The sequence below is a fragment of the Lethenteron reissneri genome, chromosome 44 (genome assembly GCF_015708825.2).
Source record: "Lethenteron reissneri isolate LAM-NWPU_2019-01 chromosome 44, ASM1570882v1, whole genome shotgun sequence".
Lineage (NCBI taxonomy): Eukaryota > Metazoa > Chordata > Hyperoartia > Petromyzontiformes > Petromyzontidae > Lethenteron > Lethenteron reissneri.
This window is the reverse complement of record NC_083822.1, coordinates 11783678-11801671: the sequence shown is the minus strand read 5'-3', so window position 1 is coordinate 11801671 and position 17994 is coordinate 11783678. Positions and strand designations below refer to the sequence as shown.

Below are 17994 nucleotides of genomic sequence, written 5' to 3'. Positions count from 1 at the left end.
TAAATGGTTTTAGGTGTTATGTTTCATAAAAATATGTATTTTTTTATAAAACATTTTAAGAGCTACTTAAATGTCTTTATTTATTATTTACTTTCAATATAAACCGATATGGCTGGTAGGAGTATGTGGGCAATCGTTAAGGGAACAACATGGCAAGCAAAAGGTTGGAAGCCACTGGTATTTATTCCTCCAAGCTAAAAGTGATGTATGGTCAGGGCAGTCGCCCCGATTCCCCGTGTACCCCTCGGGATGGCTCTGTGCGTGGAGATTGTTTAGAGATGCACACAAACACTAAGACTCACAGTTTTTCAACAAAAGTGCTCGACGGTTTCAGATAGTTACGAGCTAATCGCTGCCCTAAGTGGAAAACATACAATAACACGCACACGTGCCCGGTGTCCGTAAACGTTTAAAGTTCACTCGTTTATTGCAACGCCTTGTGACGTTTATTATTTTATAACGCGGCTCGTATTTTTTGATGTTCCCCTGTTGCGAACACCGCTTGCGGTGGCACTCGAGTGTCTTGTGACCGATGCCTGTGTACGACGTTCCAGTGGCAATCCAGAATCAGAATATCTATTCATACTGGAGGAATCCGATGAGATATCAAGCTCTTTTTCGCAGATGTCCAGTAGGGGCAGGTCAGAACGTTACAACAACAAACAATACAAAAACACGATAGGAGTGCAAAGTATAGGAAAGGTAAATACATCAATAAAATACATGCAAATAAAACTTTTTTTTAATCTTACCAGGTAAAGCCCACTGAGCTATTATCTTCATTTTCAGAAGCGACCTGGCCACAAATGACAGCTCAAAGCAGTGGCTCATCATCGTGTGGAAATTCCGCGAGGAAAGCCAAGCCCACTGGCACTCCCGTCTCGCCTTCACGGCCAGCCAAGCAGGATCAGGGCGGAATTCAGCCAATTCCACGCACAAGGTATCGACCCGCCACACATTTCAATGGCGATTCTGGCCAATATCCGATGCTTAGCTAATCACAAAGGTTTTGGGTTATGTCGCGTAAATACAAATGCGTCGTTAGATCGCGTAAATATAAACGTATCGTTAAATGTGTCGTTAACGATACATTTATATTTACGCGATCTAACCCAAAAAGCTTTGTGAATATTCGTCGCGAAAGCCTACGGGATAAAATTCTTAGCTAAGTTTACGTTTTATGAGCGTCACGATAGAACCTCAACTTCATTCACTGATCTTCCGTGACAGAATCTCTGCTAAAATTACATTCAACTGAATATAGACATTTTAACTTCGGAATAGCCCATGGAAGAATAACGATTAAATTTCCATATAAAGCTTTCGTGACTGCAGGGATTCATCTTCTGGGTTATTTCGGTAAAGTCAAGTCGAAGGAAAATAATAATATATTAAAAATAAAACATAATAAAATAATTCTCACGACGTTTCGGCCACAACGCAAGCAGCCGTCCTCAGGTGAAGAACAGGTCTGTCGCTGTCTTCCCGACAGACCTGTTCTTCACCTGAGGACAGCTGCTTGCGTTGTGGCCGAAACGTCGTGAGAATTATTTTATTTGTATTATTTTATTATTTTCCTTCTACGTGACTTTACCGAAAGAACCAAGAAGAAGAATAACGATTCTTGCACGAATCGACCAGTGCGACTACCGTAGGAATCGCTCAGTTCTGATGGAAGTTGTAACATTTCAGCTCAACTTACGCCATGAATAACAGACCGATAAGCATTGACTGTGTGTGTCACTATCACTGAGAATAAATATATCAATATCAATATTTCTGTACAGCATTTTGAGATACTATACAATAATTGATCAGAAGCGACCTGGCCACAAATGATAGCTCAATGAAGTGGGTTATCATGTGAAATTGTATAGCAGCCAAATACTCTAAACGCATGTGTCTAGGTTTGGAGGGAAGACCCAGAGAAAAATCCACGCGACCATCGGGAGAACATGCAAACTCCAAATATATGGGTGTCGGGGTCAAGATCTAACCCACGACCTCCTGCATACCAGGCGAGGTAGTCAACATCTCGCCACCGTGGCGCCCATACAGTCGCTCTGTAAATACAAATTACTGCATATTATTCAGGAAATACAAGTTTACAGCGAGAGCCCTAATGGTAAGGTGACAGAAGGGCGGGGTTGTGTTTATCCAATGGATAAGACACTAATACACACTGGTGGTTGGTGCTGGCAGGTTATGTGGAGATGGTAGAGCACACTCATCGTTTGGGCAAAGGACAGGGCAGCACTTGGCAGGATGACTTGTATGTATGTTGAACTTCTTTCGCACCGTACATAGCTAACCGAGCTAATCCGGGGTGCGGGGGGAAGGACAATAAACTAGCAGTCTGAGCGAATATCATCAGAATCAAAAATATTTATTTGTACTCCAGGAGGAATCCGATGAGCTATAAAGCTCTTTTTCGCAGGTGTCCAACAGGGGCGGGTAAGAACGTCACAACAACAAACAGGACAAAAACACGACAGTACAGGAAAGGCAAACAAAATCACCCAAAAACATACGAATATAACGAAACCATACCCATCCTACCGGGCAAAGGCCACTGATGTATAAGAAGCAGCGTGGACATTGTGTCTCCGAGTAGACCGACGGATAGGATCACAACCATCCCTTCTACTTGACTAACCGGGATAAATCTCCACCCTCCGGAGTTTAACAGGCAGCCACTCAAGAGACAAATGTCACGCGCGGTGGTGGTGACTCGATGCGTGGAGCGCTCCTCGGACCGTCGGGAACTTGCGATTCCATTTGGGCCCCATCATCCCCTCTGGGGTTGATAAAATATTAACCACTTTGTATGTGCGTGTGTTGAACTTCTTTCGCACCGTACCTAGCCAACGGCGCTAATCGGAGGTGCCGTTGAATGACAACTAACTAAACACAATAAAGCAGTTTTAAATAAATTAGTTTTCAATCTCATGAGTTTTTGAGAAGTCAGCAGTTATTATCCTTACGTAGGCGAGCCCTCACCTCCACTGGAATAAACTCCCCCTGTAACAGGGTGGTCCAGATGTCTTGTTACCCCTATTTCATTCTCTAAAGACATCTGGACCACCCTGGACATTAATCAGCCCCCTTCCTGAACCTCCTTTCGTTCCTCTCTCCAAGCCTCACGTATTCTTCTATTTCTCCCATCCTCTCCATCTTCCCTCCCCAGGCCCATCCACTCCATCCCGTCCCTCCCCTGTAGCCCTTTCGCCCGTTCGCTCGTTTCCCAGTCTGCTTGTCCTGGTCCTGGTGAGGGTCGTGGCCCTATAGCCATTTCGTGATCCCTAATTACCCCTCGAACGCGGTCAGACATCCCTCAATCCTTGTAGCACGCCTCTGCCGTCCACGTCATTCTGTTGTGTCTCCGTTTTGAAAGCTGCGTCAAACGCCTCGCGTGAAGGCGTTTTACAAATATGCAATTAGATAAGAAACTAAACTATTTTAGCTTACCAAGTAAGGCCCACTGAGCTATGTAGCAATTTTCCAGAAGCGACCTCGCCATCACAAGCTCAACCAAGTGGCTTGGCAGGTGGATTTTGTATATCGCCTTAAGGGGCCGCCCATAAATGACGTCACGCGATTTTGGACGATTTTTGACCCCCCCCCCCCCTCGGAACACGGCGTCACAAAAAGTCAGACCCCCCTCAAATATGACGTCACAAAGCTCTGCCCCCCCCCCAAAAAATATATAAAACATGCTCCAAATCGCTTTAAACTATTGTCATTGTAGTGCGTATTTCATGTGGCGCTGCGCTCTGATGTTGTAGGAGAAAACATTTATTTAAAAGTCTATTTAATTAAGTAGAACGTGTTGTCTATATTTATTTAAAGTTGCGAATTTTTATGTGACGTCACATTTCTCAAACCCCCCCCCCCCCTCGTCACACATCGTCACAAATGTCTGACCCCCCCCCCCTAGGTGCGTGACGTCATTTATGGACGGCCCCTAACACGTTTCATTTTGACCGTCCGATTTAGAAAAGTGCCCCGAAATCGAGAACGCCGTTACGTCATGTCACACATTCCTGCGGAGGGAGCTGGTAAGAACGTTGGGTTGCTCGGTCAATGGCCTGCAGGGTCAACAGCGGCGTGGTGTATTCCGCAAATATGCCCGACTGTGAGGGCGGGCACAATCCGGCGTGAGTAGGTTAAACGTTGAGTTTTATAAGGGCACCACGGGGTGACCAGCCCCTCCCTACCCAGCCCCACCCCTCCCACCCCCCACCCAGCCCCACCCTCCCCACCCAGCCCCCCCACCCAGCTCCTCCCCACCCTCCCCACCCAGCCCCTCTCCACCCTCCCCTCCCCACCCAGCCCCACCCTCCCCACCCAGCCCCTCCCCACCCTCCCCTCGCTACCCAGCCCCTCCCTCCCCACCAAGCCCCTCCCCACCCTCCCCTCTCCACCCAGCCCCACCCCTCCCATTTTTGGATGCACGACGGACGGACGGACACAATAATTCCCTGTGGGCTGGTGGAACCAGGAGGTTCCTACCAGTACAACGTTACCACAGTTGCGTTGTAATAACTCGGTGATTGATTAAAAGGGGATTTATCTGAATTGGTAACGGCACAGGAGTTGAAAGGGCAATGATCTCGGCTCCCTGGGGTGCTCCTCCTTCAGACCTCCGAATTCAAAAACGTCACAGGCGCGGGCATCGGTGAAAAAATAGCTTTATAGCTCATCGGATTCTTCCAGTATACATATGCTGATTCTGATTTGAAGTACTTCTGAATCCAAATATGACGTTCGATGGCTATGGAAATTATATTTATTTTTAAAGTGATTTGTTTACATTGCCTATACGGTAATTTGCACGCTTATCGTATTTTTTTGCATTATTTGTTGTAACGTTTGTTGTTTTATTTATTATTTTGTTGTTTCCCTTCTACGTGACTTTACCGAAAGAACCAATAATATGAATCCCTGCAGTCACGAAAGCTTTAAATCAAAATTTTGGGGGTTGTTGTTTAGCTATGGGAGGAAACTTGGGAGGCGGGAGAAACCCCCCACACGGCACAGAGGGAGAGCATACAAACTCCAGCAACACAGACACGCGGCCGAGGCCACAGTCAAACCCCACGATCTTCTCCGGCTGTGCGCAGCGGGCCACCGACCCTGCCGCACGTGTGAGCCTTGTGACGGTGCGGGGGGGGGGCTCGAGGCTTTGTGGGGAGGGGGGCTCCTGGGGGTCGTGGGGGGCTCACAGCCCGTGGGGAGCTCGGGGGCTACTGGGTGGCTCATGCTCGTGGGGGGACTCGGGGCTACTGAGGGTTCGTGGTGGGTTCAGAGCCCGTTTGGGGCTCGGGGCTATTGGGGGGCTCACAGCCCGTGGGGGGTTCGTGGTGGGTTCAGACCCCGTGGGGGGCTCGGGGATATTGGGGGGCCCGTGGGGGGCTCGGGGCTCGTGGTTGACCGCTCCGATTCATTTTGCACGCTTTCATTTAACTCACTCTGTCTGTTGTTGTCGTTGTAATAATTGTTGTCGTTGTTGTAAACTCAAATCTTGTAACTCAATTTTAACCCACTTCCCAATGTGGTATCGACTGCAGACTTGATATACTTATGTCATACTGATGACAATACTATATTCCACCATAAAAAATCTATTTTTTTAAAACATTATTTTAGATATGTTATGTTTCGGCTTGGGTCTAATTGTCTGACGTGGGCTGTAATTGGCCACGGTCCCTTACGTGATGGCAAGCTTCGGGGCCACTTCCTGGAGTCGTGGAGTTCTTCCATTACCAGTACATTTAATTAAAACGTGTTTTTAAAAAAAGTATTTTAAATATTACTTATTCAATTCCGTAATCGTTTCACTGCCGCGTGGGTCACGCGCCAGGGCTGGGAGGGGTGGGGGGGTCGCGTGACGTAACCCACTCAGGGGGTTCGTCACGTGACGAATCAGCTGATCGCACCACGTGGGGGGTGTCCGCATGCCGCTGCCGCCGCTTCCTCTTTAAAGGGGCCGCGTCCACGTTTGGGGGTCGCAGCTCGGCGTGGCCACAAACTCCACCGCAGATTCTCACCAACAACTCCACCTCCACCAACCCTCCCTGCGTCACCCAACACCTCCACCACCAACCCTCCCTGCATCGCCTGAATCACCCAACACCTTCACGCCGCTCGTCGTCACCCTGCCAGCAGCCGCTGACACCAAGCGAGGTGAGTTGGTGGCCGCCCTGGTGCCCAGAGGGGCCGGTCCGCGTGGTGGACTAGGGGTGGTGGGGCTGAATGTGGTTGTGATGGTTGTGGTTGTGGTGGCACAGTAGGGGGCACAGGTGGTGTATCGGGCCAGTCATCGCGGTCGGTTGACCCATGGCACCTACTGGGTCTGTCCCGTGACCTTCCTGCCAGCGGGCGTTCGACACTTCACGTGGCCTTAACGTGGCCTTAACGTGCACGTAGCCTGGCACAAGCGTCGTGGTGACCTCATCGTCACTTAATGGCGAATGGCGGTGGTTGTTGTTGTGGGGAGCGGTGGTGCAGCGGTTAGCGCTGCGCTACGAACCTGGAGACTCGAGTTCGATTCCCGCTCACGGCCAACACCACCAGTGACGATTATCTGAACCGGTCCTGGGCCTCCCCTAGGTCTACTCAACCTCAAATGAGTACCTGGTTTCGGCCTTTCAAAGGTGCTCGCCAACAACACTTGGTCCTACAGTCTGTTGAGGCTATACTGGGGGGGGTCGTTCCTTTGTCTTTGGTCGTGGTTGTTATGTGTTGACTCCGTGTCTCTCGCATAATGCAAACAAAGGAAACGCAATTTGGCGTCTGTGGAAAAACGCTTTATAGCTCTTCGGATTCCTCCAGTATCAATAAAGATTCGGAGTTCCCCGCTGAATGAAATTACCCAATCCACCAATTGCGGAAGCTAAGCCGAAAAAAACCTAAGAATAAGCTAAGCCGAGTTTAGCCTGCCCAGTGCGTAACAGGCGTTATAGGCTGCGGTCTATGTTGTGGGTAGCAAAAAGAGGTCCGTGCAGAGAAACATCTGTTGTACTGCACCACGCTGTTCTCGTATGATCCAGCGTCTATGAATAATAAAATAAAACCGATGTCACATATATAAAGGATTTATAGTGAAAAACTTTGTTTTTACGGGTTAATTTTTTGTTTGTTGCGGTTGCACCCGATTCAAGAGCCGAATGGCTCACAGGGCTATACCTAATAAATGAACTTGAACTATGCTGCCTTATTGACCAGAATGCGTGTTTATACTACTGGAGAAATCTGATGAGCTATAAAGCTCTTTCACACATGTTCAACAGCACCCCCCCCCCCCAGTCAGCGCTTTATTGGCAAAAGGGCCGTGCCGTGTACACATTCATCGGACGAAAACTTTCTTTAATGAAAATGGTTTCCGGAACGTTCCCCGTTTTATTTTAATCGAATTAAAGAGGTAACGAAATATTGCAAAGAGGGCACCACGGAGCGAAGGCGGAGCGCCCCCTACAGCGTGAAATGTTCAGTTTCATTTCAGTTTAGTAGTATTTTTTTACCCTTTAAACTGGTACAAAACTGACACCTTTATACAAGGGCATCATGTTTGCAATAACCACAACACAAGTAGTCAAAATGCAAACAAAAATAAACAGATGTGACGTCACCGCTCACTTGCTGTGCAAAATATATCCATTATTGCGCCCCCCGCCCCCCCAAATACAAAAGTCTATTTTTATACGTTTAGCATTGTGTACAATCTGGAAAGTACCCACAAGCCAAATTTCAAGTTTGTTGCATGTCGGGAAGTATGCTAAAAATTTAGAACAGACACACATTAACAAATTTCCCTTTTGTATATGTATAGACTACTCGAAAGAAAAATATTCTCAGAAAGTGTTAAAACAATTTGAAGCACCCTGTTTAATAGCCTAGGTTCGACCGTGTGAGACAAATCAAATGTTGGGGCCCCACCTAACCGATTGCCGCACCCCCTGAGCTGATAAAGTCGTCACTGCGCCACTGATCTGTCGGCACCAGTTTGCGAGGTTTCGGAAGCAGAATATGTATAGTGGAGGAATCCGATGAGCTGTAAAGCTCTTTTTAGCAGATGTTCAGTAGGGGCGTGTCAGAAAGTTACAACAACAAACAAAACACAAACACGATAGGAGTGCAAAGTATAGGAATGGTAAACGACACGCGTTTAGAGTATTTGGCTGCTGTAAATGTCCACGTGACAAGCCACTTTGTTGAGCTGTCATTTGTGGCCAGGTCGCTTCTGAAAAAGAGCTGTATAGCTCAGTGGGGCTCTTACCTGGTAAAATAAAAAGGAGTTTATTACAGCCTTGTAAATTCGATTATGCTGATGTGGTGCTCTCACCTGGTCAAGCTATAAACGTAAACTTTACCTTGTGAGCACTTAATTAGTGACCGTGTGGGTGATTCATGACCGGGTGGTTGTGCCCGTCCATGCATGAGATTCGTGGCTGCGTGTACATTGTTGTGTGTGTCATTCGTGACATTGTGTGTGGACATGGTAATGCGTGTGATTAGTGAACGGCGTATTTGTGGGTGTGCATGCCCGTGTGTGTCTTCATTTGTGACAGTGTGTACACGTTTGTGTGTGTGATTAGTAACAATGTATAGTGGGTAGCGCTCTGCTACGAACCACGCTTACGGCCAATATCGGTGACGAATATCTAAACTGGTCCAGGACATCCCCTAGGTCGACTCGGCCTCAAATGAGTACCTCGTGCAGTGCGTAAACGTCGCCACCAAAGGGAGAAAGGCGGCCGGGAGTGGTGCTGGCCACCCACCCCCTCGTGTTCCATGCCGGTCTTCATAGGTTCTCGCTAATGGCACTTGCCCCAAGAGTTTGTTAAGGTTACACGGGTGATCTTTGTTGTGTGTGCGTGCGTGCACAGGCCATGCTGCTGTTGCGCGTGCTGTGTGCGCTGGTGTCCACGGTGTGCGTGCTGGGCCTGGACAACGGCCTCATGAGGACTCCCCCCATGGGCTGGCTCGCCTGGGAGCGCTTCCGCTGCAATGTGGACTGCAAAAACGACCCCGACAACTGCATCAGGTACCGTAACACTCCCCGATGTACGCCCTCCCATTCCGCGTGCGTTCACTGTACCGTACCCAACTTATTGATACTCGGTCCCGTTTTGCGTACCTCTCCATGACGTACCCTCGAGGTTTTACGAACTTTTACCATCGAGACACTAAGTTTTTTACGTTGCACGACGAACATTCAGGCACCAGATGGCGCCCAAGCGTTAGTGTCCCCTGACTGGCTATAGTCCCTTTCGAGTGTACATGGACTCTTGGAATATTTTTTTCCCCCCACATACCGTATTTATTTTGAGTGTAAACTTTTTTTTTTTAAATAAACTCCTAATAATACATATGATATAATGGGCAAAGTAATATCAATAATATACTTACTTTTCACACCGATTGTTGTACGGTACAGATCCGCAATGGGTTACCGAGCATCCCCTGGTGAGGTTCTGTACCACGTTACGATCAACCATCCCATCGCGAGTCGTAGTACAGCCACTACTAATAGGTTCTGGAGCACATTACCATCCACCGTCCGATCTCCATGCTCTGATTTCCGTTCTAGTTTTCAGGAACGCATCCCGGGCGTACCGCGGGGTAATGCCTCGTAATTGGCAACAATCATGGTAATATCTCAACTTACAAAAGCAGTCCCCCCCCCCCGGCCAACATCCCCGATGCCTGCCACTCCACCTGGACGTGGCTTCTCTCATCGGCTCGTACCGCGCACCTGTTGCATTGGCAACTCCCCATCTCCTCCAAGGGTGTGCTCTGGCAGTCTCCCGCCGTCTGTCTGCCTTTCACGCTTCCTCTTGCTCGCTGCTCTGTCCTGCGCGCGTATCCCACCCGTCTCCACCTCTAGCAAAACAAAACTAAATTATTCTTTATTTTACCAGGTAAGGCCCACTGAGCTATCAGAAGTGCCCTGGCCACAAATGATAGCTCAACGAAGTGGCTTATCATGTAGAAATGTATAGCAGCCAAAGGAAGGACTATAAATTGACCCGGTGACCCCGCTTCCCCCACCTCTCCCGTGCCCCCCCGCCTCCACCGTGCCTCACCTCCCCTAGCGAGCGACTCTTCAAGGCGATGGCGGACCGCCTGGCGGAGGACGGGTGGCGTGAGCTCGGCTACGTCTACGTCAACATCGATGACTGCTGGATGAGCAGGCAGCGGGACGCGCGGGGCCGCCTGCAGGCCGACCCTGAGCGCTTCCCCAGCGGCATCAAGGCCCTGGCCGACTACGTGAGCACCGCCGCTCGCCGGCACCGACAGGCCCTGGCCGCCACGCACCGGCTCGTGTTTGTCTCCGTGTGTGTGTGTCTGTCTTTGTGCTTCCGTGTGTGTGCTTCTGTCTGTGTGTGTAGGGGTTTGTGTCTTTGTGATCCCATGTGTGTGTGAGAGCTTCTGTCTGTGTGTGTGTGTAGGGGTTTGTGTCTTTGTGATCCCATGTGTGTGTGTGAGCTTCTGTCTGTGTGTGTAGGGGTTTGTGTCTTTGTGATCCCGTGTGTGTGTGTGCGCTTCTGTCTGTGTGTGTGTGTGCGCTTCTGTCTGTGTGTGTGTGCACGCTTCTGTGTGTGTGTGTGCTTCTGCCTGTGTGTGTGTATGCTAGGGGGAACGGTAGTGTAGCGGTTAGCGCGCTGTTGCTACGAACTCGGCGACCCGAGCTCGATTCCCGCTCGCGGCCAACACCAGTGACGATTATTTGAACCCGGTCCTGGGAACTCCCCTAGGTCGACTCGGCCTCAAATGAGTACCCGATGCGGCATGTAAACATCGCCACTTGCTAACAGCACTTGTTGAGGCTACAACGGTGTGGGATCTTTGGTGTGTGCGGGACGGCAGGTGCACGCGCGCGGCCTCAAGCTCGGCATCTACGAGGACCTGGGCACGCTGACGTGCGGGGGCTACCCTGGCACGACGCTCGCCGACGTGCAGACCGATGCCACCACCTTCGCCGAGTGGGAGGTGGACATGCTCAAGCTGGACGGCTGCTACTCCAACTCCTCCGAGAAGGCCGAAGGTACCGCCGGCCACGTAGCGGGGAGGGGTGCGAGGAGGGCAGGGGCATCCATCCTCCGCTTCTCTCTCCTTGGGACACGGCTAAGAGGAAGATGTGCCACTTCGTTACTTGTTCAGCACACCGGTCTGTTGGAAAGGAGGAATCTTGTTACAGGAGGAATGATGAGGCTGGTTGTAATCACCAGTGAAACATTGTACTCGAATTTATGAGTGCCGTGGTGGCGAGTTGTTAAATCTCTTGCCTGGTGTTAAAGCCTACGTGCTAAGCTCTTGCCTGGTATACAGAAGGTCATGGATTTGATCCCAGCCCTGACGCTTGCTGTATATTTAGAGTTTGCATGCTCTCCCCGTGGTTGCATGGATTTTTCTCCGGCTCCTCTGGTTTTTTCCCCTCAATTTAAGAGTATTTGGATACTATAATATACTATAAATTTCGCTATGATGACAAGCCATTGCATTGAGCTATCATTTGTGGCCAGGTCGCTACTGAAAAATAGCAATTTAGCTCATAGGCCTTACCTGGTAAAATACAAATTGTTTATAATAGTTTATAAAAATAAACACGGTATTAGCTGAGGCCGCGTGGCGCGACAATCGGAAGCACATTGTTGCCAGGTCATAAATATTGCCGTCTCGTCCTCGACTGAGTGTGGTGGCTAAGATGTGAGCAGTGATGGATGCGGCCTGTTTGTGTGCCGTGTGGAAGCGGTCAGCCTCGGGTGGCCAAGGCCACGTGGAGTCGCGGGCCGCGTGCTGCCCGGCCTTGGTGCGGAGTGAAATGCGGAGATGCCCCCCCCCATCACTCCTTCCCCCATGTGATGGACTCCCTCCCTCCATCTCTGTCTGTCTGCGCAGGCTACCCCAGCATGAGCCGTGCCCTCAACGCCACGGGCCGCCCCATCGCCTACTCGTGCAGCTGGCCGGCATACGAGGGCGGCCTCCCGCCCAAGGTGGATCCCGTCGCCCCCTCTAACACCCCCCCCCCCCACCCCCACCACCAAGCCTACACCCACCTCATGGGTACCCAAGGAACCGGATGAGTGCAGGAAAACGTAGGGGAACGGTGATTGTGTTGATGAAGTTCCTGGGAGGTCTGTGGAGGTTGTTAGAAAGTGCAGTGAGTCTTGGCTTTTCTGAATGTGTGGCGAGTGATTTTTTTTTTTAGGATAAGCCCAGAAAATGAGGTCGAGCTAAGGGATGCATTACATTAATGTTTTAAGAGGGCGCCGCAGTGGTGAGATGTTAACTACCTCTCCTGGTATGCAGGAGGCTGTGGGTTGGATCCTGACCCTGACACCTATATATTTGGAGTTTGCGTGTTTCTCGCCCCATAGTCCCGTGGATTTTTCTCCGGGTCCTCCAGGTTTTTCCCTCCACATTTAGAATCAATGTCACGTATTTAGAGTATTTAGATGCTATACATTTACACGTAATAATAAGCCACTTCGTTGAGCTATCATTTATCATGACCAGGTCGGCTCTGAAACATAGTTATATTGCTCCGTGGGCCTTACTTGGTAAAATAGTAATAGTTTTAAATAGTTTTTGTGTTTTCGTCTCGACTCTTCGAGGCTTTTGGCGTCAGCCGAGAGCCAAAGGGGCCTCTAGCTCTAGAGGCCATTGCTTGTCTGCTCGCTCGTCCAGGGGTTGATGGCTTTCCCTGCGGGCGGTGCGGCAACTGCAGGTCAACTACACGCAGCTCGGAGACATCTGCAACCTGTGGCGCAACTACGACGACATCGAGGATTCGTGGGATTCCGTTCAGTCCATCATGGACTGGTGGGGCGACCACCAGGAGGTGCTCATCCCCGCAGCTGCGCCCGGCCGCTGGAACGACCCTGACATGGTACGGCACCGCCCGCTGTTTTCATGGTAAAAGCTAAATTTACCACTCTAGGCCTCTGGTGTGCCAGTCCTACTTTTTCACGAAATTGCACATTTTCCCACCAATATTTGTGTCCCGTAATATCCGTCACGTGACAGTCGCACCAAGGAATTTAATTCTCATAGCTGGAATTTGTGGACAAAATATGGGCACCACGGTGGTGAGATGTTAACTCCCTCGCCTGGTATACAAGAGGTCATAGGTTCGATCCCAACCCTAAGACATGTATATATTTGGAGTTTGCGTGTTTCTCTCTTCGTGGATTTGTCTCCGGCTCCTCCAGGTTTTTCCTTCCACATTTCGAATCAACATGACGTGATTAGAGTATTTGGCTGCTATAAATGTCCACGTAATGATAAGCTAATTCGTTGAGCTATCATTTGCGGCTAGGTCGCTTCGGGGGAAAAAGAGAGCTAGATAACTCGGTGGGCCTTACCTGCTAAGATAAAAATTGTTTAATAGTTACATTTTTAGTTTGTGCATTCGTTGGTGACTGGGCAGAGACTTACGACTCGCTACACTCGAGGACCCAGTTTAAACGCACGCAGGCAGCGGCTGAAACCTGGATTCGAACCCAGCATCTCGGCGGTGCCAGCTCACCGCTTCTCTCCTCGCGCGGGTTCCGAGCAAGAGCACCTGCGACGGCCGCGTGCTGTTTTTGCCCACAGCTGATCGTGGGCGACTTTGGGCTGAGCTACGACCAGTCGCGCGCGCAGATGGCCGTCTGGGCCGTGCTGGCCGCCCCCTATTTCATGTCCAACGACCTGCGCAGCATGTCGGCCGCGGCGCGTGAGCTACTGCAGAACCGCCTCCTCATCCAGATCAACCAGGACCCGCTGGGCCAGCAGGGCCGGCGCATCGTCAAGGTGAGCCCAGACGGTGGTATTTTCCTTCCGCACACGATGGTACATTCTGCCCCCACATGGTAGGACACGCCATCCCCACACGGTGGTTCACTCCGTCCCCACACGGTGGTACATTCCGTTATATCCTTGTCACTCTGTTGCCGCTACAACCATGGTGTACTGAAACCACGAACTTCACTCATTGGTTTTCACCACCCATTTTGAAGATTCGGTCCACCGGACTGGCCGAATCATCTCGTGCATCGCGCCGTCTTCAACCACTACGCCTGCGATTCACAACAACAACACACCCACTCAACCAATCGCTCACTCGCTCACCCACCCACTCACTCGCCACACTGCAGATTACGACACTTCTCTTTCTGCACTGCTCCACGTTGGAATTCCCTCCTGCCTACATTGTCTTTTCTCCTATAACGCGTGTTGTTTTCATAACGCCAATTTGACATAACGCAATGAATGTACTAGGGAACAAATTTTTTATAACGCAGATGCGAATTGGATATAACGCGATCGAGTGAACGGAACTACAATGCGCAAGGAGGAATAAGCGGGTTGTATGGCAACCTCGGTGAAGCATCGCACGGGGTGGGATGCTGCTGGATGCTTCTAGATGCAACCCACACGCATCAGCCTGCTTGGCCTGCGTTACACATCTCGTGTCATTGCGGACTGTTGCTTTACGCTATATTATTTATGATAACGCGATTTTTCCAGCATTTATAGGAGAACAGGCTGCACTAACGTCTCTCTTGCCGAGCTTTTCCAGTCGCCTTGCTCGATCCTGCCCCCCCGCCCCCTCGTATTCTCCGGCCAGCCCCGCCTGACCCCCTCTGCGTGTGTCTTTGTCTGGCCGCTGTCTACCCCGCCCCTCCAGGAGAAGTCCCACATCGAGGTGTGGTCGCGGAACCTGACTGACGGTGCGTGGGCGCTGGCATTTGCGAGCCGCCGCGTGGACATGCCGTACCCGTACAGCGCCACGCTGGCCGCGCTGGGGGCTCCCGCAGGCTCCAAGTACTGGGTGAGAGGCAGTACTGTCCCTTACGGGGTAGTGGTTGCCCTATGGATAGATGTGTCCCTGTCATAGCAATGTGTTAATCCCGCCACTGGTTCTGAGATATATAAACAAGAGGTGAGCGTCGCCTCAATGCTCGTTTGAGCGATTCATCAGTTCAACAATTTTTTTATTTTACCAGGTAAGGTCCACTGAGCAATATAGCTCTTTTTTTAGAAGCAACCTGGCCACATGATAGCACAACGAAGTGGCTGATCGTGTAGAAGTTTATAACAGCCAAATACTCTAATCGCACGTTGATTCTAAATGTGGAGGCGAAAACCGGAGGACCCGGAGAAAAATCCATTCCACCATGGGGAGAGAATTGCGCAAACTCCAAATATATAGCAGGCGTCAGGGTCGAGATCGAACCGACAACCTCCTGCATATCAGGCGAAGAAATTAACATCTCAACACTGACTCGCTGATGGACAAATTATGAAGTTTCCTGCAATTGTAGATGCCTCTGCCCACCATCCTCCAGAGGTCTCACAGGTCAGGTGTGTGTGTGCGTCTATTCCGCAGGTGATTGACGTGTTCTCGGGGAAGCAGATCGGCACCCTCAAGTCCGAGGAGAAGTTCACTGTGTCCATCAACCCCAGCGGCGCCGAGATGTGGTACCTGAACCCGACTGGTGCTACCGCCGATCGGCCCCTGTGGATGAAACCGCGCGCCCGCATTCCCGTGCCGCCCGGCAACGACTTGCTGTGATCGCAGCTCAGGAGGTGTGGTGGTGGGCGGCTCGCTAATTCTCACTTCACAATTATCACGGTTCTCTCTGCGTCACATCACAATCAACCCCCAACACTTACTACTACTGCTATGTTTTATTATTTTACCAGGTAAGGTCCCACTGAGCTATACATAGGTCTTTTTCAGTCAGTGACCTGGCCACAATTGATAGCTAAACGAAAGTGGTTTGTTATGTGGAAATGTATTGCAGCCAAATACACTGAGTGCACATCGATTCTAAATGTGGAGGGGAAAAACAGGAGGACCTGGAGAAAACTCCGCGCCACCACGGAGAGAACATGCAAACGCCAATTATATCGGCGTCAAGGTCGGGATCGAACCTACTACCTCCTGCATACCATGCGAGGTAGTTAACGTCGCACCTCCGTGGCGCCCCAAACTTAACCCTGCAGATGAAGGCTAGTGCTGTAATTATTTTATACAAATGTTTTGCCTTCAAGTGTAGGGGGCCACATGCCTGGAAAGTTGCGTATCAGCGTTGTGCCCTGCAATGCCAATCCAAGGGTCTGCCCAAATTACTCTTGCAAATAATGAGACTCCTCCTGGTCTTTGATTTGTCAGCTGAGTGAAACAAAAGAAACTTGAATTCCTGGCACAGTACCCCAAACGAGAACTCCCCGCTCATCCCTCGCTGTCAGTCCGTTGCAGCCAGGAGGTCCTGGGCCTTTACCATTGGTCTCCTCCACCCAGCAGGTGCCCTTAAGCAGAGAGAGAAACGTGGTGGGCATGGTCGTGATGCCCAGAATGCTGTAGCCGGAACCTGCCGTGCCATGCGGGCAGCCGCACTGCATCTCGCTTTCTCGAGGTGGTCTCGAGGTGAGACAAAAAGCCATTTGATCTGTACCCTGAAGGTCGCCTTCACTTGCTGTGCTCACCGTGGGATGCGGCGCTGGGGAAGTTAAAGTTGTGCGTAGATCTGTGGGGTACATTGCGCAAAAAACCTGCGTGGAATGTGGTGTTGCACAAGGGGAATCTATAATTGGTTAACTTGAGGTCACATGGGTTGAGGCCTGGGCAATGCTTATGCTGTACAAAATGGATGGTGGCTTTATTTTCTTGACAAATGGTGTGGGTTGAATTAATTAAATGAATTAATTCGTTAATAAAAGGTATTTTAAAAAATATTTTTTACAAATTCACATTCATACTGCCTCTTGATTGTTGAGTTTACAGTCCTGAATCGGAGTATACTTGCCTGTTGTGAATTTTCTAGCGTGGTGTCTTTGCCTAGTTCGATTGAGTCGTTTCAGTTGGAACATTTTGAACATGGCGTGGGTCGATTGGTTCTAGACCCTAAGCTTTTTTTTATCTTGACCCACTGCACATCGTGTGGTTAGAATGAATTGTCATTGGCTATAACAGCCCAACAACCTTCAACTTTGTCATTATAATGTAGGAACAGTTTGTGAAAATGTCTGTCTGACGTGTTGAGCGAGATGTTGCCTCCTACAAAACTTCCTGTGGCATGAATTAAAAAAAATCCTGTTCCAACAATTACAGCGAGACTCCTAACTCACTAACTAATGCGCGTGTTCACTCTCAAACGAGTGAACCCTAACCGTAGGCTTCCTTGAATGTTCACCGAAGCGAAACACCAAGAATCATGACCAACCTGATAACAGCTTCCAGTGCTAACACAGATCATTCCAACCAATATTGGGATTCATAATAGATGTATGGGTTCGGCCACAATGATCTGGTCAAATTATGTCGTGAATTTACCAGTGAGCTGAAATAATAATGTGGCCTGTGGAAATGCTTGTACACGTGACCAGTTTAATTGGTTTGCCCGTGTCAGATGGAAGGTCTTCTGACATGACGGAATCGATGCCAAGTCCTGTACTTGTTTTAATACTCATCTCAGCATTAACAGCGGCTCTTCCTCCCATTTTCATCTCTCACTTCTTTCAAGCCTAAACCAAAGATCGTGAATGATAAACTTGACCCAAACATTAGCGCTAACCTGATTTAAATGATTTGCACTGCGGTGACGCTTATGTGGAATGAAAGTTGAAAAGTAAATGTGGTGAGATCGGCAAGCAGAATAAAGAGGCTTTGAATTTTTGTAAACATTTCGTGTCATGTTTATCTCTGATTTATTAATAATATAATAAGAGCACTTGTAATCTGCAGTTTTGCAGACGGGTTAAAGTTTGCGTGTGACTAGAGGTGCAGTGCCCAACTCTGTCTTGTTTTTTTTTACCAGGTAAGGCCCACTGAGCTATATAGATCTTTTTCAGAACTCAACGAAGTGGCTTATCATGTGGAAATTTATATAAACGCACATTTCTAAATGTGAAGCGAAAAACAGGAGGACCCGGAGAAGAATCCACGCGACCAGACATCAGGGCCGGGATCGAACGTACAAACACATTTAGGGTGTTGAA

At 49.6% G+C, this 17994-nt stretch overlaps 1 protein-coding gene across 1 annotated transcript; it reads left to right on the top strand.

The window, feature by feature from the left end:
* Positions 1-5960: 5960 nt before the first annotated feature.
* NAGA (alpha-N-acetylgalactosaminidase) lies at positions 5961-17681 on the top strand. The gene is made up of 9 exons (XM_061569775.1): positions 5961-6186; positions 8889-9046; positions 10098-10272; positions 10873-11050; positions 11905-11999; positions 12734-12895; positions 13603-13800; positions 14678-14821; positions 15380-17681. Exons 2-9 carry the CDS (start codon positions 8892-8894, stop codon positions 15563-15565), a joined length of 1293 nt encoding a protein of 430 aa, XP_061425759.1. The 5' UTR covers positions 5961-6186; positions 8889-8891; the 3' UTR covers positions 15566-17681.
* Positions 17682-17994: the final 313 nt, after the last annotated feature.